This window comes from Spinacia oleracea, chromosome 3 (genome assembly GCF_020520425.1).
Source record: "Spinacia oleracea cultivar Varoflay chromosome 3, BTI_SOV_V1, whole genome shotgun sequence".
Lineage (NCBI taxonomy): Eukaryota > Viridiplantae > Streptophyta > Magnoliopsida > Caryophyllales > Amaranthaceae > Spinacia > Spinacia oleracea.
Window position 1 is genome coordinate 91,965,920 of NC_079489.1, and position 23,073 is coordinate 91,988,992.

General features: G+C 38.6%; 1 protein-coding gene across 1 annotated transcript; it reads right to left on the bottom strand.

Moving 5' to 3' along the window:
- Nucleotides 1-5,647: 5,647 nt before the first annotated feature.
- LOC130469866 (DNA repair protein XRCC3 homolog) lies at nucleotides 5,648-6,444 on the bottom strand. The gene is made up of 2 exons (XM_056839380.1): nucleotides 6,269-6,444; nucleotides 5,648-6,059 (listed from the first exon to the last, which is right to left on the bottom strand). Exons 1-2 carry the CDS (start codon nucleotides 6,442-6,444, stop codon nucleotides 5,648-5,650), a joined length of 588 nt encoding a protein of 195 aa, XP_056695358.1.
- Nucleotides 6,445-23,073: the final 16,629 nt, after the last annotated feature.

Sequence of the window (23,073 nt, forward strand, 5' to 3'; positions counted from 1 at the left end):
ATTTCTATTTGAGCTATATTAAAGATTATGTCATATTCTGCAAATAGTTATGAGCAGTGAGTTGAGAATCCTAGTGAGATATTTTCTAAGTGTATGTTAGATATCGATTTTCGCGAATATATTTTAAGTCCGTGGAAGTTGTGAAAATAAAATCTTTAAAGTATTTAAGCATAAGTCAACAACCTTGCCTTGTTTATTTGGTCAAATACGTAAGTTTTGATTCAAAGTTTTCATGTGAAATTCTTAAAGTTATTGCAATATGTGTTACTGAGCTAAATTTAAAATATGTTTTTATTCATATAAAATCATTTTATCTTTTTTATAATTAAATCACAATGTCATATAAGCCACCAAAATGAGTTTCAAGTTGGACAATGTGTATTCAGATTCCCTAATTTTGTTCTTTGAACCTGTCCTGGTGGGGCAGACTCCTTTATTGTGATTTTGCAGGTATGGGAAGGCTCAGATGTGGATCGAGGATGTGAATGTGGAAGAAATTTGTTGACTAGAATATTGTGGGAGAACCAAGGATTTGTAATAAGTTAAGATATCTTTATGAATTTGTACTGTTAATTGTGGGAATTAATTCAGGTTTAGTCTTGTGATTTTCATCATAAGTTTGATTAGTCAGTGCTAAGTATGTCTAAATAGCCTCTCAAAAGAGTGGGATGTTACAGGTGGTATCAGAGCCAAGGTTGATTTTGGGATTGTCATGATCTTCATATCATGGCATGTGAGTTTGAATATAGGTTTATGGGATTGATTATAAGTTAATGAGTATGTGAGTAACATTTTGGATAATAAGCTTAAAGTCTTATGTTTCAATTAAGGAATCGGAATTGCAATAAAGATTTGATTTTATGATATTTGGCATGCAAAATATCTATTTGGGGATTTGAAATTTAGAAATTGTGATGTTTTAGATAAATGATTTTGGAGTAAACATAACTTCATTTGACCTTATAGAAAAAAGTGTTGAGGATTGAAACTGGGATCATATATATTAGGGTGGTTATTCTTTTGGAGAAATGATGGATGGAGGGTCTCAGATTTCTTTGTTTATTTCAAGTAGGTATTGTAAGAATTAGGGAAAGGTTGTTTGAGCATAACAATTAGAGTTTTGATGTTAAGATTCGTCTCATTTTAAAACATTATTCACCCTCTCCTAAGAAATGATGTCCATTTTTATCATTGTCAATCTATCTAGTCTCCTTTTTCTTTAATCAGATTGAGTATCAACAAATTTTAATTCATCCATTGCTACTCAGAATCTAATACTCATAAAAGAAATTGAATTCCTTTCCCAAGTACTTCGAAGCTGTCAAGGAAATTGAGTTATCTTAGTTTATTTATTACATATGATTTCAAACTCTTCTCGGCAAATGATATAAAGTTTATTCTTTAAAGTTTCGAGGGAGAAACTTAATTTTAAGGGTGGTGTAATGATAGCCCTGATTTTTAACAATTACCAATTAAATGTTAATTTGGTGCTAAGCATATTTATTAACTTAAATTGTCCTTAAATCTCTTTCTGAAAAATAATTAGAGGTTATAATTTTTAATTTTTGTGGTAATTGAATGGGAGGTATTAATTTCTTAAATTAGTTTTTAAATTTACTTGTGAAATTATGTAGCATGTTTTAATATTGAGATAAATTGAGTGGAAAACAAAATTGCTTTATTAAATCTCTCTTTTCCTCCATCTTTTATATTTGTCAAGTGAGAGGAATTACAACTCATTACTCAAAGTTTTGTTGTCATATTATTTTTATGCCAAGATAATTCCTCATTTATGTAGATTGAATTAAAAAAAATGGGATAAAATAAAACTAAGACAAATGTTTTAAGGAGTTGTCTGCTTCTGGAGAAATCAAGTATGATTCCCTTCATTCACTCTCACAGACACGAATCTCCCTCTCCTCCCCTTCACTCAATTTTCTCTCTCCTCTATAAGGCTCAATCGCTGCTTTATTGCCGGCCACCATCTTCATCGCCTCCTCCCACTCGCAGTGCTATTGTGGTATATTGTTGTTGGTGTTGCCTTGCTCCCTTCTTCGGTCCTTTCTTCCCTTGTCGCCATCGACGGTGTCCATAGTTCCACAATCAACTATAATTAATCCTAAATTAATAACCTCTCTAACCTATCATATTAATTTATTGAATGGAATTGAATTAAAACCCCAACTGAGAAAACCCTAAATGATTCATTTTCTCTCTCCTCTAGTTGCCCGGCTGCAACCGTCACCTCCGACCTGCCCTTGTGTCGTTGTTGTATGGCTTTATTGATATTGTGTCGTCGCTCGTTTTTAAGCTTTCTTGCCTCAACAAAGTCCCACAAACAGATACACTCGCGTCGTCGGCCCCACTTGTGACTGTTGTGCGCATACAAGTGCCCGATCGGCAACCGCGTCCCTTTCTTGTCGCCAAAAGACAAGAGCGCTCATTCTCAGAAACCTTGTTTGCTCGTGCTTTACGAGCCCTTTGAATTCGTTCCGCACAAGGCTTGCACCCCTACCGCCTACTAGGTAGGAGAGTGCCGCACGATTCGGTGCCTAAAATATCCGGAGCGTGACAGTTGGTATCAGAGCCAAGGCTCAAGCCTAGACCCAAGAGATCCGAGGGAGCACCTTAAGATGGAAGCAATAATGGAAAGACTAGCCTGGCTGGAGGGAAAGTCTGAATCGTGGACCCAGACCAAAGAGATCGTCATCAAGCAAGATAAGCATATAGAGGATCTTGAGGTCGACGTTGAAGAACTGAAAGCTGAAAGAGACTCATTGGCGAGTATCTCAACTATGTACAAGGAATGGTTGATGACTCACAGGACAAGTGCACTACTCTGATGCGTGCTAATAGAGACAATGGTGGTGGCGGTACAAGACGAATCAAGCCACCCAAGCCTCGTACCTTCTTTGGTGCGAGGGACTCCAAAGAGGTCGACAACTTCATCTTCGACATGGAGCAATACTTCAGGATTTTCCAACTGAAGGACAATCTGATGGTGGACATTGCAACAATGTATTTGGTGGATGATGCTAAACTCTGGTGGCGTTGTAAGTACGCCGACATCCAAGCCAAGAAAGTGGTGATAGACACATAGGAAGAGTTCAAGGCAGAGCTCATATCCCAATTTTACCCTGAAAACAAAGAATTCATCGCTCGGACAAAGCTAACAACCTTGCAACATAAGGGTTCCATTCGTGAGTACGTGAAGGAGTACTCCGCGTGTATGCTCGACATTAAAGACATGACCGAGAAGGATCAGTTGTTCAACTTCGTCAAGGGATTGAAGGAGTGGGATCAACGTGAGATCTGGCGCTCAAAAGTCGACACATTATCAGGGGCCATTGCGGCGGCAGAAAGATTGCTGGATTACTCGTCCGATAGAGCACCCGTTTAAAAGAAGGGGAACAACAACTCTATGGCGAGCACTCCTAAGAATTTAGGGAATGGATCCCAAGCTAGTTCCAACAGTGTGGGGAACAAGTACCAAAGTGGGGGAGAAGACTCACAGAGGAATGGTGGTCCCTCCTCTTCCAATAAAGGGGGAGCTCAGTCCGGATCTTCTTCGTGGAACAAAAACCTCACTTGCATATTGTGTCGTGGACCACACAAATGGTTTGAATGTAAGCACAAAGGAGAAATTGATAGTTTGCAGAAGAAGTTGTCCGCCATGACCACTTCGGAGCCGACTCAAGAGGATGATAGAGAAGAGTCGGAGTACGGTGAAGAGAAACCCTCAAAACTTGCGCCGTCCACATGATGTATGCCATGGGAAAAGAACCTCAAGGAGAAAAACCCCACAGTACTGACTTGATGTATGTAGAAGTCCAGGTGAATGGGAAGGGAGCCCGAGCTATGGTAGATACAGGTGCCACTCACAACTTCGTTACTGAAAGCAAAGCAAAAAGTCTCGGGTTAAAGTTGATGCGTGAAGGGGGAAAAATGAAAATTGTCAACTCGGCAGCAAGGCCCATTCACGGCATTGCAAAGAATGTTCCTACCAAGCTGGGAGACTGGAGTGGACATCTCAACTTCACAGTGGCGGCTATGGACAACTTCAATCTGATGTTGGGCATGGACTTCCTCCGTTGCCAGCAAAGCCGTCCCGATGCCGCACCTGGGTTCCTTACTGGTGGCAGGGCAACAACCTTGCCATCTCAAGACTTGTGCCTCTGGAAAAGAGACAAAGAAACAAAAGGGGCCTCTTTTATCAACTATGAAGTTGAAGAAAGGGCTTAAGAGGAATGCGCCTACATTCCTCGCCACTCTATCGATGAAAGACGATGAAACACAAGGAGATACCCCACAAGATCTCATGGACCTACTTAGAGAGTTTGCTGATATCATTCCAGAGGAACTTCCGAAAGTCCTCCCGCCAAGGAGGGCCATTGATCACGAGATTGAGCTAGTGCACGGAGCCAAGCCTCCAGCACGAGGTTCGTATCGAATGGCTCCCCGGGAGCTTGCTGAACTGCGAAGATAGTGAGATGATTTGTTAATAGGTGGATTCGTCCTCCCTTCTAAGGCTCCCTATGGTGCTCCGGTATTGTTCCAGAAGAAATAAGACGGTAGTCTCTGCTTGTGCATCGATTATAGGGCGCTAAACAAGGTGACTGTGAGAAACCACTATCCAATTCCACTAGTAGCAGACTTGTTCGACCAGTTGGGGGATGCAGTCTACTTCACTAAGTAGACTTGAGGTCGGGGTACTTATTACATTACTTAAACGACTACTAACAAAACACACCCATATACAGAATGATTTGTATGATCAGTGTGACCTGAATAAAAAAGATTTTAGCGGTAAATTGGATAGGATGATAAAGTCAATTCAAAAGGACTTGGAAATGGGATTTGTTCTACAAGAGATCAATGAGGTAATTGCAATGCACTAGAATTAAATCTTTTTTCGTGTCAAATATTGTCATCTGAGGGTTTCTTGAATCATCTTTACTTACCAATACGTAACTCCGGCCGGTGGCTGATGGTACGGGTCAAAAGAAAGAATATAAATGCTGCTGGAAGAATTTACGTGTATGACACGGGCAGGAAGCCACATACAAGGTACAGTGCAGGTTCGACGATTGGGGTGAAACTTATGGTATCTTTAATAGACTGCACTCGCCATTGGGGTTCCAAAACAAAGAGTGGGACATCACCGGATACCGGGTGAGCGTCATAAACAATCCCATTGAAAAAAGGAAAACAGACCGGGGACTATTGTGCATGGTTCGATTGTTATCTGTCGTGGAAAAGGTGGACGATCTACTTAAAGTAACGTATTATACACCAATTTAATAACGTACAATATTTTTAACTACATGGACGCATACTAATTACCAAACTTGTACATGAATGCAGCTTTACACGAGTAATGACAGACAGCTTAAGAACTATATGCTTGGACGTCTGGTCGGTAATTGCTTCAACGAACTAAATTCGAAAGAAGTGTTAGGCATCATAACTAACAAGATAGGATAAGAAAATTAGGCATGTTGATAGTTTCATTTCAGTGGGAACTCCGAAACTATTTATGTATCACGTATGTCATTCATGTCCTCTTTTCAACATGAATTGCTAAATGTTAAATTATTGCTGTATTAGAATTTCAATTTGTGACAATTTGTGATTGTTTCCTTTAAGTTTATGCATCAGGAACCCCCTGCTCGGTTATTTTAAACCTACAAGCATTTAACTCTAGTGTAGTCGATAACAAAATACTACACAATCTGCCAAACATTTGGGTACTGGGATTCAGTGTCTTGGTAAAAAATAACCTAGTTTCTATATTCCTAGCCCATCCCATCCCCAATGTTGGTCGAACCTTCCTTCCAGATGACATCATGAAATGTGTAGACGAATCACGATCACTTGGAAACACGTCTACAACATTATTGACAACAATAACCGCAACATTATATGTAGCGGCAATTGACTGTAACCCGTAACCGATGGCCCGTAAAAGTTGAGAACGTGACTCTAAACCGTCCACGATGTTCTCAAAATGGCTAGTACATATACTAGCAATCGAGTCAACAACAATTACACGGATATGCCTGCATGTGTTATGCGAGTATTTAATCAGCTTTACAACTCAATCAAGAACATCCGGTAACTTATACGGTGATTCGACTTGCTTGATTATTATGTGATCACAAGGACTATCATGCTGATTTAGTTCAGAATCTAAATGAAGGGAATCAAACCTGTTAAACGCCGAATGGGAAATGGACCAATTGAGTGGATGTGAATGGATGCCCCGAACATTCCACCCAAGGACGGACGTAACTGACACGCTATACTAGCTTGCAGGACAAGTTGTGTTTTACCTGTTGCATTCTCCCCACATAACTCGGTCACCTCTCCAACACTTACACCCCCTAGTGTAATGCTATCGATAGCATTGCCTTGTTGTAATTTTTTGTCTAATTGGTGATTCATTTGCGTGAAGGAAATAATGCCCTTGGTCCAAGTATGCATTCAATGATAAGTCTAATAAATGCGGTTCAGTATTAATTAATTATACAAGTTAATAATTCAGTGAGATCAAGTGAACTGTGTGCCTAGCTAGAGGCCGCTTCAGTTCAAGTGGAATTAATAATATTAATCCGCAGCTTACTCTTGACTAAACCCGTAGGGTCACACAAATAGTACGTAAACGGATCAAGTATTTAAGTGAATTAAATACTCCATTTATGGATATTCGGAAATGACGGATTTCGGTTCCAGTAGGAGCTGAAATCGTCAAAAGGCAAATTATGAATACTTCGGAAACGATGATATTACCGGAAACGAAAATATGGATCGTGTCGGAAATATAAATATTATCCAAGTCGTAGATGTTGCCGGAAACGGAAACATGGTACGTATCGGCAAATATTATCGGAAATGGAAATATTTTCGGAACAGGAAATATTGCTGGAAACGGAAATATTGTCGGATTCGGAAATATTATCGGAATCGGAAATATTAAATATTTGTTCGAAACGGAAATAAATTCCGGAATCGGAAATATTAAATATTGTTCGAATCGGAAATGATTCCGGAATCGGAAATTTAATCGGAAGCGCGTCGTACGAAATAAACATCGGACGAGCTTGCTAGACGCAAGGCCCAGCACGAAGCCAGGCCTGCGCCTAGCAAGCCCATGCACGCAAGGCAGCAAGGCAGCCCGCCAGCATCTCAAAGCCAAGCCAAGCAAAGCGCAAGGCCAGGCCCAGCGAGGCCAGGAGAGCGCGCCCCCTTCGTGGGCTGCGAGCAGACTGCTGTGCCGAGCACTCCGCGCTCGCTCGCGCGCCTAGCGCCCCTTGTGGGTTGTGCGTGCGTGTGTGCGTTGAGTTCGTGCATGCATCGAATCCTTAAACGATTAGGATTAGATTAAAGATTAATTTCCTAAATCTACTAGAGTTAGTTGTTGAATTAAACATTAACTTAATAGTTTTAATTAATATCTAATTCTAATAAGATTAGATTAATTGAAACCTAGTAGGCTTCTAGTTCCGATAAATCCTACCCTATAAATAGGTGATGGCATTCACAATTTATAATCACCCAATTCAAGTATTCATATAGTTTTAAGGTTAAAACTAAAGCTAATAATTTGCCACAAATTATAATCGAATAACATAAAACGTACCTTAGGCTAAATTCTAGTTAATTGAATCTAAGGCGGATCCGAACGTGCTGTGGACTATCTACGGAGGGACTACACTTGGAGTCCTAAACTTGTTCTTGTTCAGTTCGGGAGCAGCTAGGGAGGGCACGCTACATAAGTATGTATCCTAAATTATGGTAATTTTTATGTGGCAATTAATTTGGATTCCCGGCTTTATGGTTTTTCCGCATGAAATATCTATATGTTTATATTTTTCATAACCTAAAAGTGGTATCACGAGCCTCTAATTAATTCCATAATCAATTATGGTTAACATGATTAAGTTTTATAAATTTGCAATGAATTAAAGGGGTGATTAATTTCGATTTCTGTAATTAATTGCAAATTCGTGCGATTATTTAATTATATGTTCGCAGAATTTTCGGCAGTTTAGTCAATAATGGTCGGAATCGTATAATTTTATAGTGAATTTCGCATGTAAACGGCGTTTTAAAATTTTGACTAAAATCTAGGATTTGGATTTGATGCCGAACCCAGAATTCCCAAATTCGAAGCCTAACTATGACTTTCGGATGTTTTAGTTTTTCGAACGCAATAATAGTAATTTTTAAGATGTTAAATTAAATATTTGCGATTCTTGTTTGTAAATCTTGAATCTATGATTGACCTACTGTATATGTTTAACAATTTTAATGCCTAAGCTTGTAAATTATACAACCTAATTTGTAATTGTAATTAATTTGTTGAAATTCGAATAATTTAGAATTTGATTTGATCTTCATAATTAATTGATAATTTAATTAGGAATCCATGATTAAAAACCACCATAAAATTTGTTAAATTTAGAAATTTTAAAAATTTTATGACCTATATTTGAATCCATGAATATAAACTTGATCGGAAATTAATTTAAATAATAAATTTTTGATTTTTCGCCCTTAAATTATTAAATTAATATGATTTATTAATTCGTCTATAAATTTAAATTATAAAGTTTGATTTTTGTAAAATCCGCCCACGAATCTTGCACGCAGAAAGCAATGGACGCTAAGTGTTACCCTTAAGGGGTGTTGTATAGTGCGGGCATGCGACGACGAGCAAGGGAGCTCGTCGCCCATGCGGTACGTATGCAGCGAGCAAGCTTGCGGCACGCGAGCACAAGCCTTGCGTCGAGTGCTTCGACGTGCATGGGCGGATGGGCGAGAGGCAAGGCACATGCGAGACGAGGCGCGCGCGCGCAGGGAGCGAGAGCTGACCCGCGCCAGCGAGCGCTGCCTCTCCCAGCGAGCGATGCTGCGCCACATCGAGCGAGCTGAATTATAACAAAGATAAAATGATTTTATATGAATAAAAACATATTTTAAATTTAGCTCAGTAACACATATTGCAATAACTTTAAGCATTTCACATGAAAACTTTGAATCAAAACTTACGTATTTGATCAAATAAACAAGGCAAGGCTGTTGACTTATGCTTAAATATTTTAAATATTTTATTTCTCACAACTTCCACGGACTTAAAATATATTCGCGAAAATCGATATCTAACATACACTTAGAAAATATCTCACTAGGATTCTCAACTCACTACTCATAACTATTTGCAGAATATGACATAATCTTTAATATAGCTCAAATAGAAATATCCATAGTAAGATATAATAATAATCATTCTCTACATTGTATTTTACACATTCAACATGAATTTCCCTTGAATGTATACCTTTTGAAAATAGTGATACTCTATCTCTGATTCATCAGAACAATCAACTCTCCAAATGATTCACAATAACTATAAATCTTCGAGAAATAGTTCTTATAAATAGTAGATAACGTATCAAAAAACATACTTAGAATGTTGCAAACAATATATGTTTGATATTTCAAAGCACAAACACATTAATTCTTTAACAATATTTTTTTGTTCTAGCAAATCGAACACATTTTGTCATTAAAGCTTATATACTAATTGGGGGAAGAGAACACGAATAGAGACGAGTTGAATAACCACTGTCTCCAAAATTTTAGGGGTCGTCACCTGATTGAGGGGAAAACTAGGTCGTTACTAGTCTCTCCTAATCAAATAAAAACATAAACTAATCACTAAACACAAGTAAAGCAATGAGAAAGGGTTGAAATTCACAAGGACTAAGGTGGACCAGATTATGCTAATCGAATGGTAAGCTAGGTCGGAAACAAGTTGGAAAGTCAACTAACCAACTAAAACCAATTTAACTAAACTAACTAGCAAAGGACAACATGGTCAAGTAATTAGGATCAAACTCCAACCAATCGCGATACAAGCATAAGAAGATCAAAACTAGGGACTATAATGCATAAACACTACATGAATGACAAGTTGGTTCATTAATGGACTCCAATAATCTTACGAAGCGAATCCTTTCTTAGAATGACAAAATTCGGACTCCAACCTTTCACTCTATCACTCTAGGTAAATCAAACATGCATCAACCAATAAATAATCAACACGAGGTCGCAATTCCTTGATTTCAAAGACCGACTACCCCAAATTACAATGCTACACACAAGTGATCAATTCATATGCAATAAAGCTTGAGTATACTCAACCATAGAGTAATTTAATCATGCAAAATCCCTAATTTTGAACTCAAATCCCCAAATCAATCATGGTTGAGTTTTCATCCAAACCCTAACCAACAACACTACTCCATAAACATAAAAATAGGAAATTTAAAGACTTTAACAACTAAAAACATGATTCTAAACATTAATCTAAATATTGAAATAACTAATTAAAACATGAATAATTAAATTAAGTAAAAACAATTAAACTAAGCATGAAAAATTAATAAAGCAATAAATGAAGAAATAAATAAAGAGAGAGATAGAAATGCTCATTTATTGATTGTTGGTTGTTCAATACAAGTTGTCATCCTTGAAATTGAAAAGCCCCAATTTTCATTGGATTTTCTCACTTTTTCTCTATAAATAAACTAATGAAGAACCCTACAAAAATTAGGAAAAAGCTTAATTATTTACATGCTTTAAAATCTGCCCCTCTTAAATCCTCCAAATGAGGTATTTACATTACTAGGCTAATTAAGAAAAATAAAATCTAGAAAGTAAAGTGAAAAGAAATTAAAAAAAAAAAAAAAAAATTAAAAGGAGGAGAAAAGAAAAAACAAAACAAAACTCCTTCCTTAACTCATCAGACCCACGCAACTAAAGATGGATGTGGGTCGGGCCGGCCCGAATCCCGACCCGACCCAGCACGAAAAAAGCCCGACCCGGCACGGGCACAAAGTCATGGGTCGGGTCTGGGCCTTGATTTTTTGGTAAAATCACGACAAGGCACGGCACGACTCGACCCGACATGACAAAGCACGCAAAATTTTGTAAAATTAGCCTTAGGCACGACGGGCCGGCCCGGCCTGGCACGAAGGCCCGTGGACTTGCCGGGCCTGGGCCTTATTTTGAACTTTTCGGCCCAGCCCGGCCCGACACGATACAACATGGGCCTAGATTGGGCTCGACCCGGTTATGCCCATGGCCATCTTTACACGCAACTCCCCCCCCATTTCGTTTGTTCAAGTTTGTTGCTATAGTGCTAGGCTCCTCATCTCAAGCCTCATCATCAATCATCATCGTCATCAACGTCGTCCTGATCAACATCCATCATCATCAACATCCATCGTCACTCACAATCATCGACGTCCATCTTGAACCATCATCAATCATCGCTGCCTTCAATCTCGAATAAAATCGTGACCGTCGAATTTCATTAATTCCATACAATATTTGAGCGCTCAATTGTTCGTACGGACACAAGTGAAGTTCGGCCGGACTAACTTTCGATTTGGACGAATTCCATTCAGGTTCGACCGAACCTCATAGTTTGTTAAGGATAACGTAGTTATCCTAGAGGATAGAACATCATATGAGATAGATTTATGTTATATGATATGAGATAGAAGTCTATAAGAATTAGGAATCCTATAAAGTGTAGGACATCTAGTTTGTAATATAAATAGAGGCGTAAGCCCACGAATAATATGAGAAAAATCAAATAATATATTCTCCAATATTTTAGTATGCTAACAAGAGCTTAGGTAGATCTTAGGTACAGACTATACAAATTATGCCCTGCCGGTGGATTAGAAAAAAAATAACCCACCAGTGGGATTTAGACAAACTTCCGTTGTTGACAAGCTAAAGTCGTATCACCTAATAAAAAATAAACCTAAATTCACTAACTAAATATCAAGGGAAGTCAGGATCGAATCCACAGGGAAACAGTGTACTTTCTACTACTAATTAACAAGTCTAGACTATGAGTAACAGGTAAAAAGGGTTGATTTTGAGTATTATAACTACGACGATAATTAAACAAGATAATAACAATATTTAGGGAATCTAGGGCAACGGTTCACCATAAATGCAAACTAAGATTGGACAACGAGCAATAATAAACAATTAACAATCATAACTAGGAAAACATGCATATCTCGAATCTTATGATTTCCTTAGGAAATACAACTAGCAGGCTCTCGCAATTTACTAGAAATAATTCTTATCTAATAGCCACAGATCATAAACACCAGATTTATACCTCTCGACGTATAATCTTAGGTTAATCAAACTCAATCAAAATAGTCCGACCGAACAGAATTGACGAACAATTAAAGAAAACTATAGAAATCACGATTACCAATCAATAATAAACCCAATCCAATCCCGAATTTAGATTAAACCAGACAAGCATATTTAGATTAAACAAGTATATTCATGGATCTCCTAAACCCTAGAAAATAAGCTACTCACACATATTTAGATTAAACCAGACAAGCATATTTAATGAAAGCATAATTGGAATGATAAAATAAGTAATAAACCAATACCGAATTGAAGAACGAAGGATGAAATTTAAAGCTTGAAACTTGAATTGGATAGTAAAAGTAATTAACCAAAGTTTAGAGAGAGAATAAAACTAAGTAATAAACTAAAAGTCTAGTAAATAAGATCCTTACAATTAACTAAGGGCCTAGTATTTATAATCTTGCCCAAAGAAAGAAATTAAAAACGGAAATTAAAGCTAAAAACGCGCTCCAGAGGTTGTCGACGCACGATCGGGCAATGGGCCGCCCGATCGGGTGATCGGCTCGTCAAACTGTACGATCCCCTATCTTTAAAACGTCATCTCCTTCGTTATAAGTCGGAATCAGGCGAGTGACCACTCGTTGGAAATATCTTGAAGTCTTTAATCCAAAATTGGAATCACTGCATTTGGATTTCTACAACTTTATTTATGATTAAAATGGTGGACTACAGTCATTTTTCTACTTCTTTCATTATTCGCTTTGCTTCAAAAAACTTCAAACTCAATGTCCATGTTCTCAAAAGTACACCACCTCTTGTAGTGGTTCAAATTAATAGGAAATGCATTCAAATATGTCAATTTCTACAATGATAAACCTGAAATTACAAACACACTACAAGGAGCACATTAGTACTAAAATGTCTCCGAAGAGCACAATTGAATAGTCAACGAGGGACGGGGGTAAAAACTCTATATAAAATAGGCATTTGTGCATCAAACTGATGCTTTGTGATTTTGTTTTGGTTGGAGTGAGTGCTTGAGATGCTAATTAAAAAGAGACAAAAAGAGACAAAAATTGATTGATAAAATATTTTTGTATGCGTAAGGCTGTTGGAGTTTTTTTGAGTTTGGTGTTCTTACATGTCTCACCATGAGACGTATACTAGATGGCGATAGATTTTTGTTTGAAGAGAAATATAATTTATACTTGGGATCGATCTAGTTGAATTCGAGTTTACATCTGAGTTTGGTTTTACTTCGAAAAATCAATGAAGATATGAGAGCTTGGTTTGCTCGAAAACCAATGTCGGATAGAGTATGATTAATTGGTGAGTTCGAAAAGAAAGACGTTCTCATCAAGAGAGAAAAAAACCTGCAGGTTTGAAAAGAATGGTGTTCTTGCTCGATCGAGAATTTTTGTTGAAGCTGACATCACTGAGTTGTGCGTATCGTCTTCAACAAAGACGAAGAAGTACCAATTCAACCGATTGATCTAGTACTAACGTAGAAGATATTTTTACGTTTCTAATCGCAACGTTCGTGAAACTGCCGTTACGATTGCGAAAGGGTGTTAAGGATAACGTAGTTATCATAGAGGATAGAATATCATATGAGATAGAGTTATGTTATATGATATGAGATAGAAGTTTATAAGAATTAGGAATCCTACAAAGTGTAGGATATTTAGTTTGTAATATAAATAGAGGCGTATGCCCACGAGTAATATGAGAAAATTCAAATAATATACTCTCCAATATTTTAGCATAGTTGCAGGAACTTTTCTAAATTACGGGTTCGGCCGAACATAATTACGGGTTTGATCGAACCCAATTACTCTATTTTTCCTCTGTTTTTGCACCGTAAAAATGACGATTCAGCTGCGTTTCGGTGTTGTATGGCGGTTTGAATTGATGGTTGTTGCGCGATGTTGGTGGTTACCCTTGTGGGAGGTGTTGGTGAGGCGAGAAGGTGGATAGGCTGGTTGCGTGAGATGGTTGGACGCGCCGACCTTGTGGATGGTGGTTGAAGGCAAAGGAGGAGAGGTGATGTGGTGGTTGAGAGGAGCTGCTGGTGTAGGATAAGGGCTGAGCAGTTGCTTTTGTTGTTGCGTAAGGTGGAGAGGTGATGTTGGTGGTGTAGGATAGGAAAGGAGTGTGGTGTAGGATATGAAGGAAATAATGCCCTTGGTCCAAGTATGCATTCTATGTTAAGTCTAATAAATGCGGTTCAGTATTAATTAACAAGTTAATAATTCAGTGAGATCAAGTGAGCTGAATGCCTAGCTAGAGGCCGCTTCAGTTCAAGTGGAATTAATGATATTAATCCACAGCTTACTCTTGACTGAACCCGTAGGGTCACACAAATAGTACGCAAACGAATCAAGTATTTAATGGCATTAAATACTCCATCTATGGATATTCGGAATCGACGGATCTTGGTTTCAGTGGGAGCTGAGATCGTCACAGGCAAGAAATGAATACTCCGGAAACGATGATATTGCCGGAAACGGAAATATGGATCGTATCGGAAATATAAATATTATCCAAGTCGTAGATGTTGCCGGAAACGGAAACATGGTACGTATCGGGAAATATCATCGGAAATGGAAATATTGTCGGAATCGGAAATATTGCCGGAAACGGAAATATTGTCAGAATCGGAAATATTATCGGAATCGGAAAATAATTCCGGAAACGGAAATATTAAATATTTGTTCGAAACGGAAATTATTTCCGGAATCGAAAATATTAAATATTGTTCGTATCGGAAATATATTCCGGTATCGGGAATTTAATAGGAAGCGTATCGTACGAATAAGCATCGGACGAGGCCTGCCGGACGAGGGCCCAGCACGAAGCCAGGCCATCGCCCAGCAAGCCAAGCGCGCCACACGAACAGCCAAGGCCACGCCAGGCCCAGCGCAAGGCCAGGCCCAGCAGGCCGTGGCAGCGCGCACAGCGCGCAGCGCGCGCAGCTGCGAGCAGTGGGCTGCGAGCATTGCTGCAGCTCGCGTGGGCTTGTAGCTCGCGTGGGCCGTGCGGCCGTGTGGGCTGTGCGCGGGCATGGCCTGCACGCTTGCGGGTAATGCTCGCGTAAGTGTTTGTGTTCGCATACGAAACCTAAAACGTGCAGAATTCGGTTAATGATTAAATTCCTAATTCTATTTGATAAATTAATTAAATAAGAGTTTTATTATAATTCTAATTTAATTAATTCGTATCCTAATAGGATTCCAATTCTCTTTCCATACCCCTATAAATATGTGGCCTGGGTTCACAATTTATAACGAGTAATTCAAGTATTCAAAGTGAGTTTTTGAGAGAAAAATTCAGTCACACATCTTGCTCAAAAGTGCCGAAAATTTATAGTACCTTAGGGGCGATTCTAGTTGGTCAATCTTAAGGCGGATCCGGACGTGCTGTGGACTATCTACGGAGGGACGACACTTGGAGTCCTAAAGACTTGTTCTTGTTCGGTTCGGGCGCAGCTAGGGAAGGCACGCAACAAAGAGTATGCATCTAAATTATGCTATATGATTATGTGTAAATAATATGTATTCCTGGCTTAATGGTTGTTTCCGCATGATTTATGAATTGTCATATGTATCATAACCTAACAGTGGTATCACGAGCCTCTTATTATTTTCATAATCTAAATTGCATGAACATGGTTAAATATTACAAATTTGCAAGAATTAAAAGGGGTGATTAATTTTCGTAATTGTTAATTAATTGCAAATTGCGTTTATTTAATTATACGTACGCAGTTTTTCGGCAGTTTCTTCGTTACTCATCCAAATCGAGTGATTTTTGTGTCAATTCCGCATGTAAAAGGCATTCTAAAATTTTGACAAAGACAGTAATTTTCTGCCGAACCCAGAATTCTCAAATTCGAAGCCTAACTATGACTTTTCGAAGGTTTTAGTTTTTCGAATGCAAAATTTCGTAAATTTAAGATGTTAAATTAAATATTTGCGATTCTTGTTGATAAATCTTGAATTTTTGATTGACCTACTGTATATGTTTAACAAGTTTGAATGCCTAGCCTTGTTAATTATGCAATCTAATTTGTAATTATGATTAATTAGTTGAAAATTAGAATAATTTAGAATTAATTTGATTTTCATAATTAATTATAATTTAATTAGAAACCTATGATTAAAAACCACCATAAAAATTGTAAATTTATGATGAATTTTAAATTTTTATGACCTAGGCTTGAATCCATGATAATCGGAAATCAATTGAATAATAAATTTTCGATTTTTCGCCCTAAAATTATGAAATTAATATTAATTTATTAATTTGTCATTAATTTTAAATATAAATTTTAAATTTTTATGCGATTCGTTCATATAACTTGCACGCACAAAGCAATGGACGCTACGTGTTACCCTTAAGGGGTGTTGAATAGTGCGGGCATGCGACGACGAGCAAGGGAGCTCGTCGCCCGTGCGGCACGAATGCAATAAGCAAGGGCATGGTGCACGAGCACAAGGCAGCAGCCCTGCCTTGTGTCGTGGGCCACGAGCTATGGACGAATGGGCATGGGCGAAGGCAAGGCAAGGCAGTCGCGTGTAGGCAGCAAGCGAGATGCGCCACAACGCGCACTGCCTCGCGCAAGCGCGCGCAGTCTCGCGCGCAGCGAGCGCAAGCTCGCGTGCCACGAGCGCTGCGCCCAGCGTCGATCGCGCGCAGCGAGCAATTGCTCGCGCACAGCGAGCGATGGCTCGCGCACAGCGAGCGATGGCTCGCGCACAGCGAGCGATGGCTCGCGCACAGCGAGCGATGGCTCGCGCACAGCGAGCGCTGGAGCGCGCGCAGCAAGCGCTGGCGAGCGCGCACAGCGAGCGATGGCTCGCGTTCATCGAGCGCTGGCGCGCGCGCAGCGAGCACCACTTGTGCGATGGCTTGCGATGGGAAGATGCAACAGTTATGGACGAGCGCATGGGCTGCGCGCACATGGCCAGCGATGGCTGTGTGCGTGTGGCCCATGGGCGTGCGATGCGTAGGGTGTTTGCATTACGATTAGATCGTTTTGAATGTTTAATTTGAAATTTTCAGTTTACGTAATTTTAATTAATTTTAAAATTAATAATTTAAATTATTTTCTTGGATTTTAATTTTGAATATTGTAATTATAATAAATTTTATTTATTCTAATTATTTTACTAAAATTAAAATCAAGAATTAAATTAAACACGACTGAAATCAAATTAAAATTTTTGGATTCAATTATAAATTTATATGGGCTTTAAATTTTAATTAAATTTGTATGTTTCCGGTTAGACTTGAAATACATTTTTATGTTTAAAATTAGTAAAGCATATGAATTTATTGGTTTAAGTGGGAGCGCTTTTTAGTCATAAACTCTTGATTAGGTCTACGAATCCTTAAGGTTAAAACAACTTGATTAGAATTAATAAGGACTGAATAATTGGTAGATTATTGGTGCCCTTGATTAATTGCTGCAAATGTTTACGTGATGCATAATGTGTTTTACTAACCAGCTATGTGGGCCATTCATGATAATGAATGGGTGAATGGTATATATTGTATATGTACTGTTTTGCAGGTTATGAAGTGACTAGTATGGCCCAAATAGGATAGAAAATATGGTCTGCGTACCATTAATTTGAATGTAATTGGTCTAAAGTACCAAAGTTGTTTTTTAAATTCAAATATGGTCTGCGTACCATCAAATAGTTGTAATTAGTTTTAATTATAGCTTATCCTATTTGAAGAAAATGGTGCCTCCCACGGAGATTTTCAAGACGGACTTTGAAGTCAAAGCTTCAAGATGAAGTCGGGCCATACTAGATCACATTTATCTTATGCATGCTTTAAGTTATTTATTGCTTTAAATATGTCTTAATTATGCATAAGATTGTGGCTTGATTATGTTGCATGATTAAGGATTTTAGTTCACTTAAAATCTAACCAACATAGTAAGAGCCTTAAGTTCCAAACTTAAAAATTGAGTTAAAAGGTGCCATGCCAAAATATACACTTGCTTGGATATCCTTTACATCAATCTAGAAATAGTTTTCGCTCAGCGAGGTGTTACTTATTGGTCCTAAAGGGGCAAGGTACACAAATAATTGTGAGTACATGTTAGTTTTGGTGAAACTCAATGATATAAGTAAGGAGTCCTTTTATGTCGTGGCAAAATCGATAGGTTTACCTAATAAGTTCTTAGACGTACCTATCAACCAAGAATAGTTTCTAGACTATTAGCAAAAGGCTTTTGCTTACCTAAGATGTTTTAGGATTAAGTCGACAAACTGTGCTTAGTTCTTCAATGATTTTAGGATCTTGGAATCATTTTATTCACACCTGCCGGAACACATAACTTGAATAAAATGCTTAATAAACATTGAATTATGCATGTATGCTAGAATTTAAGTTTATTAAGAGAAACTGTGAATGGTTATTTATTTGTTTATTCCTTTCAATTGTAGTTTTTAATATGGCAAACAACAATTCATTCAACATTCGATCAATTCTCGAAAAGGAGAAGTTGAACGGGAAAAACTTCCTTGACTGGCAAAGGAACTTGCAAATAGTTCTTATGCAGGAAGAAAAGGAGTATGTCCTAGATGAGGCGATGCCCGGAGCCGCAGGCGACGGGGTCACTCAGGCAGCCCTCAATCGTTGGATTGATGCCAACAAGGATGTGAAATGTCTAATGCTCGCCACCATGAGTGCGGATCTGCAGAAAACGTTCATCAACTCAGATGCTTTCACAATCATCAGTGAGTTGAAGAACATGTTCCAAGATCTGGCTCGAGTCGAAAGATTCGAGACTCATAGGCAAATTCTTGAGACCAAGCTTAAGAAAGGCGAGCCCGTAAGTCCACATGTTCTCAAAATGATTGGACTCATTGAGAATATGAGTCGGCTGGATCAGCAATTTTCTCAGGAAATGGCTATAGACACCATCCTCCATTCTCTTCATAGCGGGTATGATCAGTTCAAACTGAACTACAGTATGAATAGTCTGGACAAAACGCTCACTGAGCTTCACGGTATGCTGAAGACCGCTGAAAAGACGCTCAAAAGTGATAAGCAGGATGTGCTTATGGTGCGTGGGGGCAAGTTCAAGAAATCTGGAAAGAAGAGGAATGCTAAGAAAGGTGGCAACAAGGCCAGCCCAACTAAGCAAACTGGCGCCAAATCTGTAAAGAGGAAGGTCAGTCAACCCACTTCTGAATCCGAATGCTTCTACTGCAAGAAGAAGGGGCATTGGAAGAGAGATTGCTTGAAGCTAAAGGAAGATCAGAAGAACGGAACAGTCGTTCCATCTTCAGGTATTTTCGTTATAGACTGTATACTTGCTAATTCAACTTCTTGGGTATTAGATACAGGTTGTGGCTCACACTTATGTTCCAATCCACAGGGACTAAGAAGAAGTAGAAAGTTAAGCAAGGGTGAAGTCGACCTACGAGTGGGAAATGGAGCACGGATTGCTGCATTAGCTGTAGGAACTTACTTTTTGTCGTTGCCCTCCAGGCTAGTTTTGGAACTGGAAGAATGTTTCCATGTTCCAAGTCTTACTAAAAACATCATTTCAGTTTCTTGCTTAGATGCTAAGGGATTTTCCTTTTTAATAAAAGACAATAGTTGTTCGTTTTATTTTAAAGAGATGTTTTATGGATCTGCTAGATTAGTCAATGGACTTTATTTATTAGATCACGACAAACAAGTATATAACATAAATACCAAAAAGGCCAAAAAGAATGATTCAGATCTCACCTATCTGTGGCATTGTCGATTAGGCCATATAAACTTGAAACGCTTAGAAAGACTTCAAAAGGAAGGAATTCTAGAACCATTTGACTTAGAGGATTATGGTAAATGCGAATCATGTTTACTTGGCAAAATGACAAAGCAACCTTTCTCTAAAGTTGGAGAAAGAGCAAATGAACTATTGGGTTTAATCCATACAGATGTATGTGGACCAATGAGTACAAATGCTAGAGGTGGTTTCAGCTACTTTATCACTTTCACTGATGACTTCAGTAGATATGGTTATGTCTACCTAATGAAGCATAAGTCTGAATCCTTTGACAAATTCAAGGAATTTCAGAGTGAAGTAGAGAATCAATTAGGCAAGAAGATTAAGGCACTGCGATCTAATAGAGGCGGTGAATATCTGAGCTATGAATTTGATGACCATCTGAAAGAATGTGGAATTCTATCAGAATTGACTCCTCCTGGAACACCACAATGGAACGGTGTGTCGGAACGGAGGAACAGAACCTTGCTAGACATGGTCAGGTCAATGATGGGTCAGGCCGAACTTCCATTAGAATTTTGGGGACATGCACTAAATACAGCTGCACTCACTATAAATAGAGCTCCGTCTAAAGCTGTTGAAAAGACTCCATATGAGTTATGGTTTAGAAAGCCTCCAAAAGTGTCTTTTCTTAAGATTTGGGGATGTGAAGTATACGTCAAACGATTAATTTCAGACAAACTTCATCCAAAATCTGACAAATGTATCCTTGTGGGCTATCCAAAGGAAACAAAGGGGTATTACTTCTACAATACATCTGAGAACAAGGTGTTTGTTGCTCGAGATGGTGTCTTTTTGGAGAAAGATCACATTTCCAAAATGACAAGTGGGAGAAAAGTAGACCTCGAAGAAATTCGAGTCGAACAACAAACTCTAGAGAATGCTCAAGATGACATTCAGGATGAAACTCAGAGATCTTTAGAAGAATCTGGTGAGAATCATGGTCAATCTAGAAATATTACCCCGCGTAGATCGCAAAGATATAGATCTCAACCGGAAAGGTACTTAGGTATTTTGACGAACGAGAGCTATGACGTTCTATTACTTGAAAGTGATGAACCTGCGACTTACAAACAAGCTATGACGAGCCCTAACTCCAAGCAATGGCAAGAAGCCATGCAATCTGAATTAGACTCTATGTCTGAAAACCAAGTATGGGATTTGGTCGATTTGCCAGATGGCTACCAAGCCATTGGAAGCAAATGGGTTTTCAAACTGAAAAAGGACAAGGATGGGAAACTTGAAGTTTTCAAAGCTAGATTGGTTGCAAAAGGTTACAGGCAAGTCCACGGTGTGGATTATGATGAAACCTTTTCACCAGTTGCAATGCTAAAGTCTATTCGGATAATGTTAGCAATCGCTGCATATTACGATTACGAAATATGGCAGATGGATGTCAAAATTGCTTTCTTAAACGGCGTTTTAACAGAAACTGTGTTTATGACACAGCCTGAAGGTTTTGAGGATCCAAAGAATGCTAAAAAGGTATGCAAGCTAAAGAAGTCAATCTACGGATTGAAGTAGGCATCCAAGAGCTGGAATATACGTTTTGATGAAGCAGTCAGTGACTTTGGTTTCATCAAGAACGCGGACGAATCTTGTGTATACAAGAAGGTCAGTGGGAGCAGAATTGCTTTCCTAGTATTATATGTCGACGACATATTACTTATCGGAAATGACATTCCTATGTTGAACTCTGTCAAGATTTGGCTTGGGAAATGTTTTTCGATGAAAGATCTAGGAGAAGCACAGTACATATTGGGCATCAAGATTTACAGAGATAGATCTAAAAAGATGATTGGACTTAGTCAAAGCACTTATATTAATAAGGTGCTTGATAGGTTCAAGATGGCGGACTCCAAGCGAGGCTACCTACCCATGTCTCATGGAATGACTCTAAGCAAGACTCAGTGCCCAATAACACTTGATGAGCGTAGACGAATGAATGGGATTCCATATGCATCATTGATTGGTTCAATAATGTAAGCTATGATATGTACACGCCCGGATGTTGCGTACGCACTAAGTGCTACGAGCAGATACCAGTCAGACCTAGGAGAGGCGCATTGGACTGCTGCCAAGAACATTCTGAAGTACCTGAAAAGGCACAAAGATAACTTCCTGGTCTATGGTGGAGATGATGAATTAATTGTTAAAGGCTATACGGACGCAAGTTTCCAAACCGACAAAGATGATTTCAGATCACAGTCTGGGTTTGTCTTCTGCCTCAACGGAGGAGCAGTAAGCTGGAAAAGTGCTAAGCAAAGCACCATTGCGGATTCTACAACTGAAGCGGAGTACATTGCTGCACATGAAGCAGCAAAGGAAGCTATATGGCTAAGGAAGTTCATAGGTGAACTCGGTGTAGTCCCCTCCATTAAAGGACCAATAGCCCTGTATTGTGATAATAACGGAGCTATTGCACAGGCAAAGGAGCCTAGACACCACCAGATAGTCAAGCATGTACTTCGTAGATTTCACCTTCTACGAGAGTTCGTTGAAAGAAAAGAAGTCGAGATAAGCAAAATTGGTACTGATGACAACATATCAGATCCATTAACTAAACCTCTGCCGCAGGCGAAGCACAACTCGCACACTGCAGCTATGGGAATCAAGCATATTGGAGAATGGATTTGATGTCTCTGTTTAATGTTTTAAAGTTTTAGAGTTTAAATCTTTGTAAAACATTATTGGTTAATCATTCACAATAAATGAAAAGAATTCATTTTTCCATTTAATTTGTGGTTTATTAAATGATGAGTCCCTTCAATTTGACGATATATTCAAGATAGACTGTCAGGACCAGTCCTGTGACTAAGAAATGTCTATCAAGTGAACTTGAATGTCAAAGGTTGAAAGTGGTCCCTAGTCGGATTTTTCTATAAAATTGGACGCATAGAAAACGTTAGACGATTAGAATGCAAGATGACTAGTAGTTCTGTTTCTTGAACTATGTGGACATGGCAATGTCATAATCATTTGCATAGATACTTACTTTGGGAAGACTAGTATCGGACAAGACCTATGAAACTTTACTGTAAGAGATGAAAATCTGTCATAAGTAAATTTCATTAAAATTA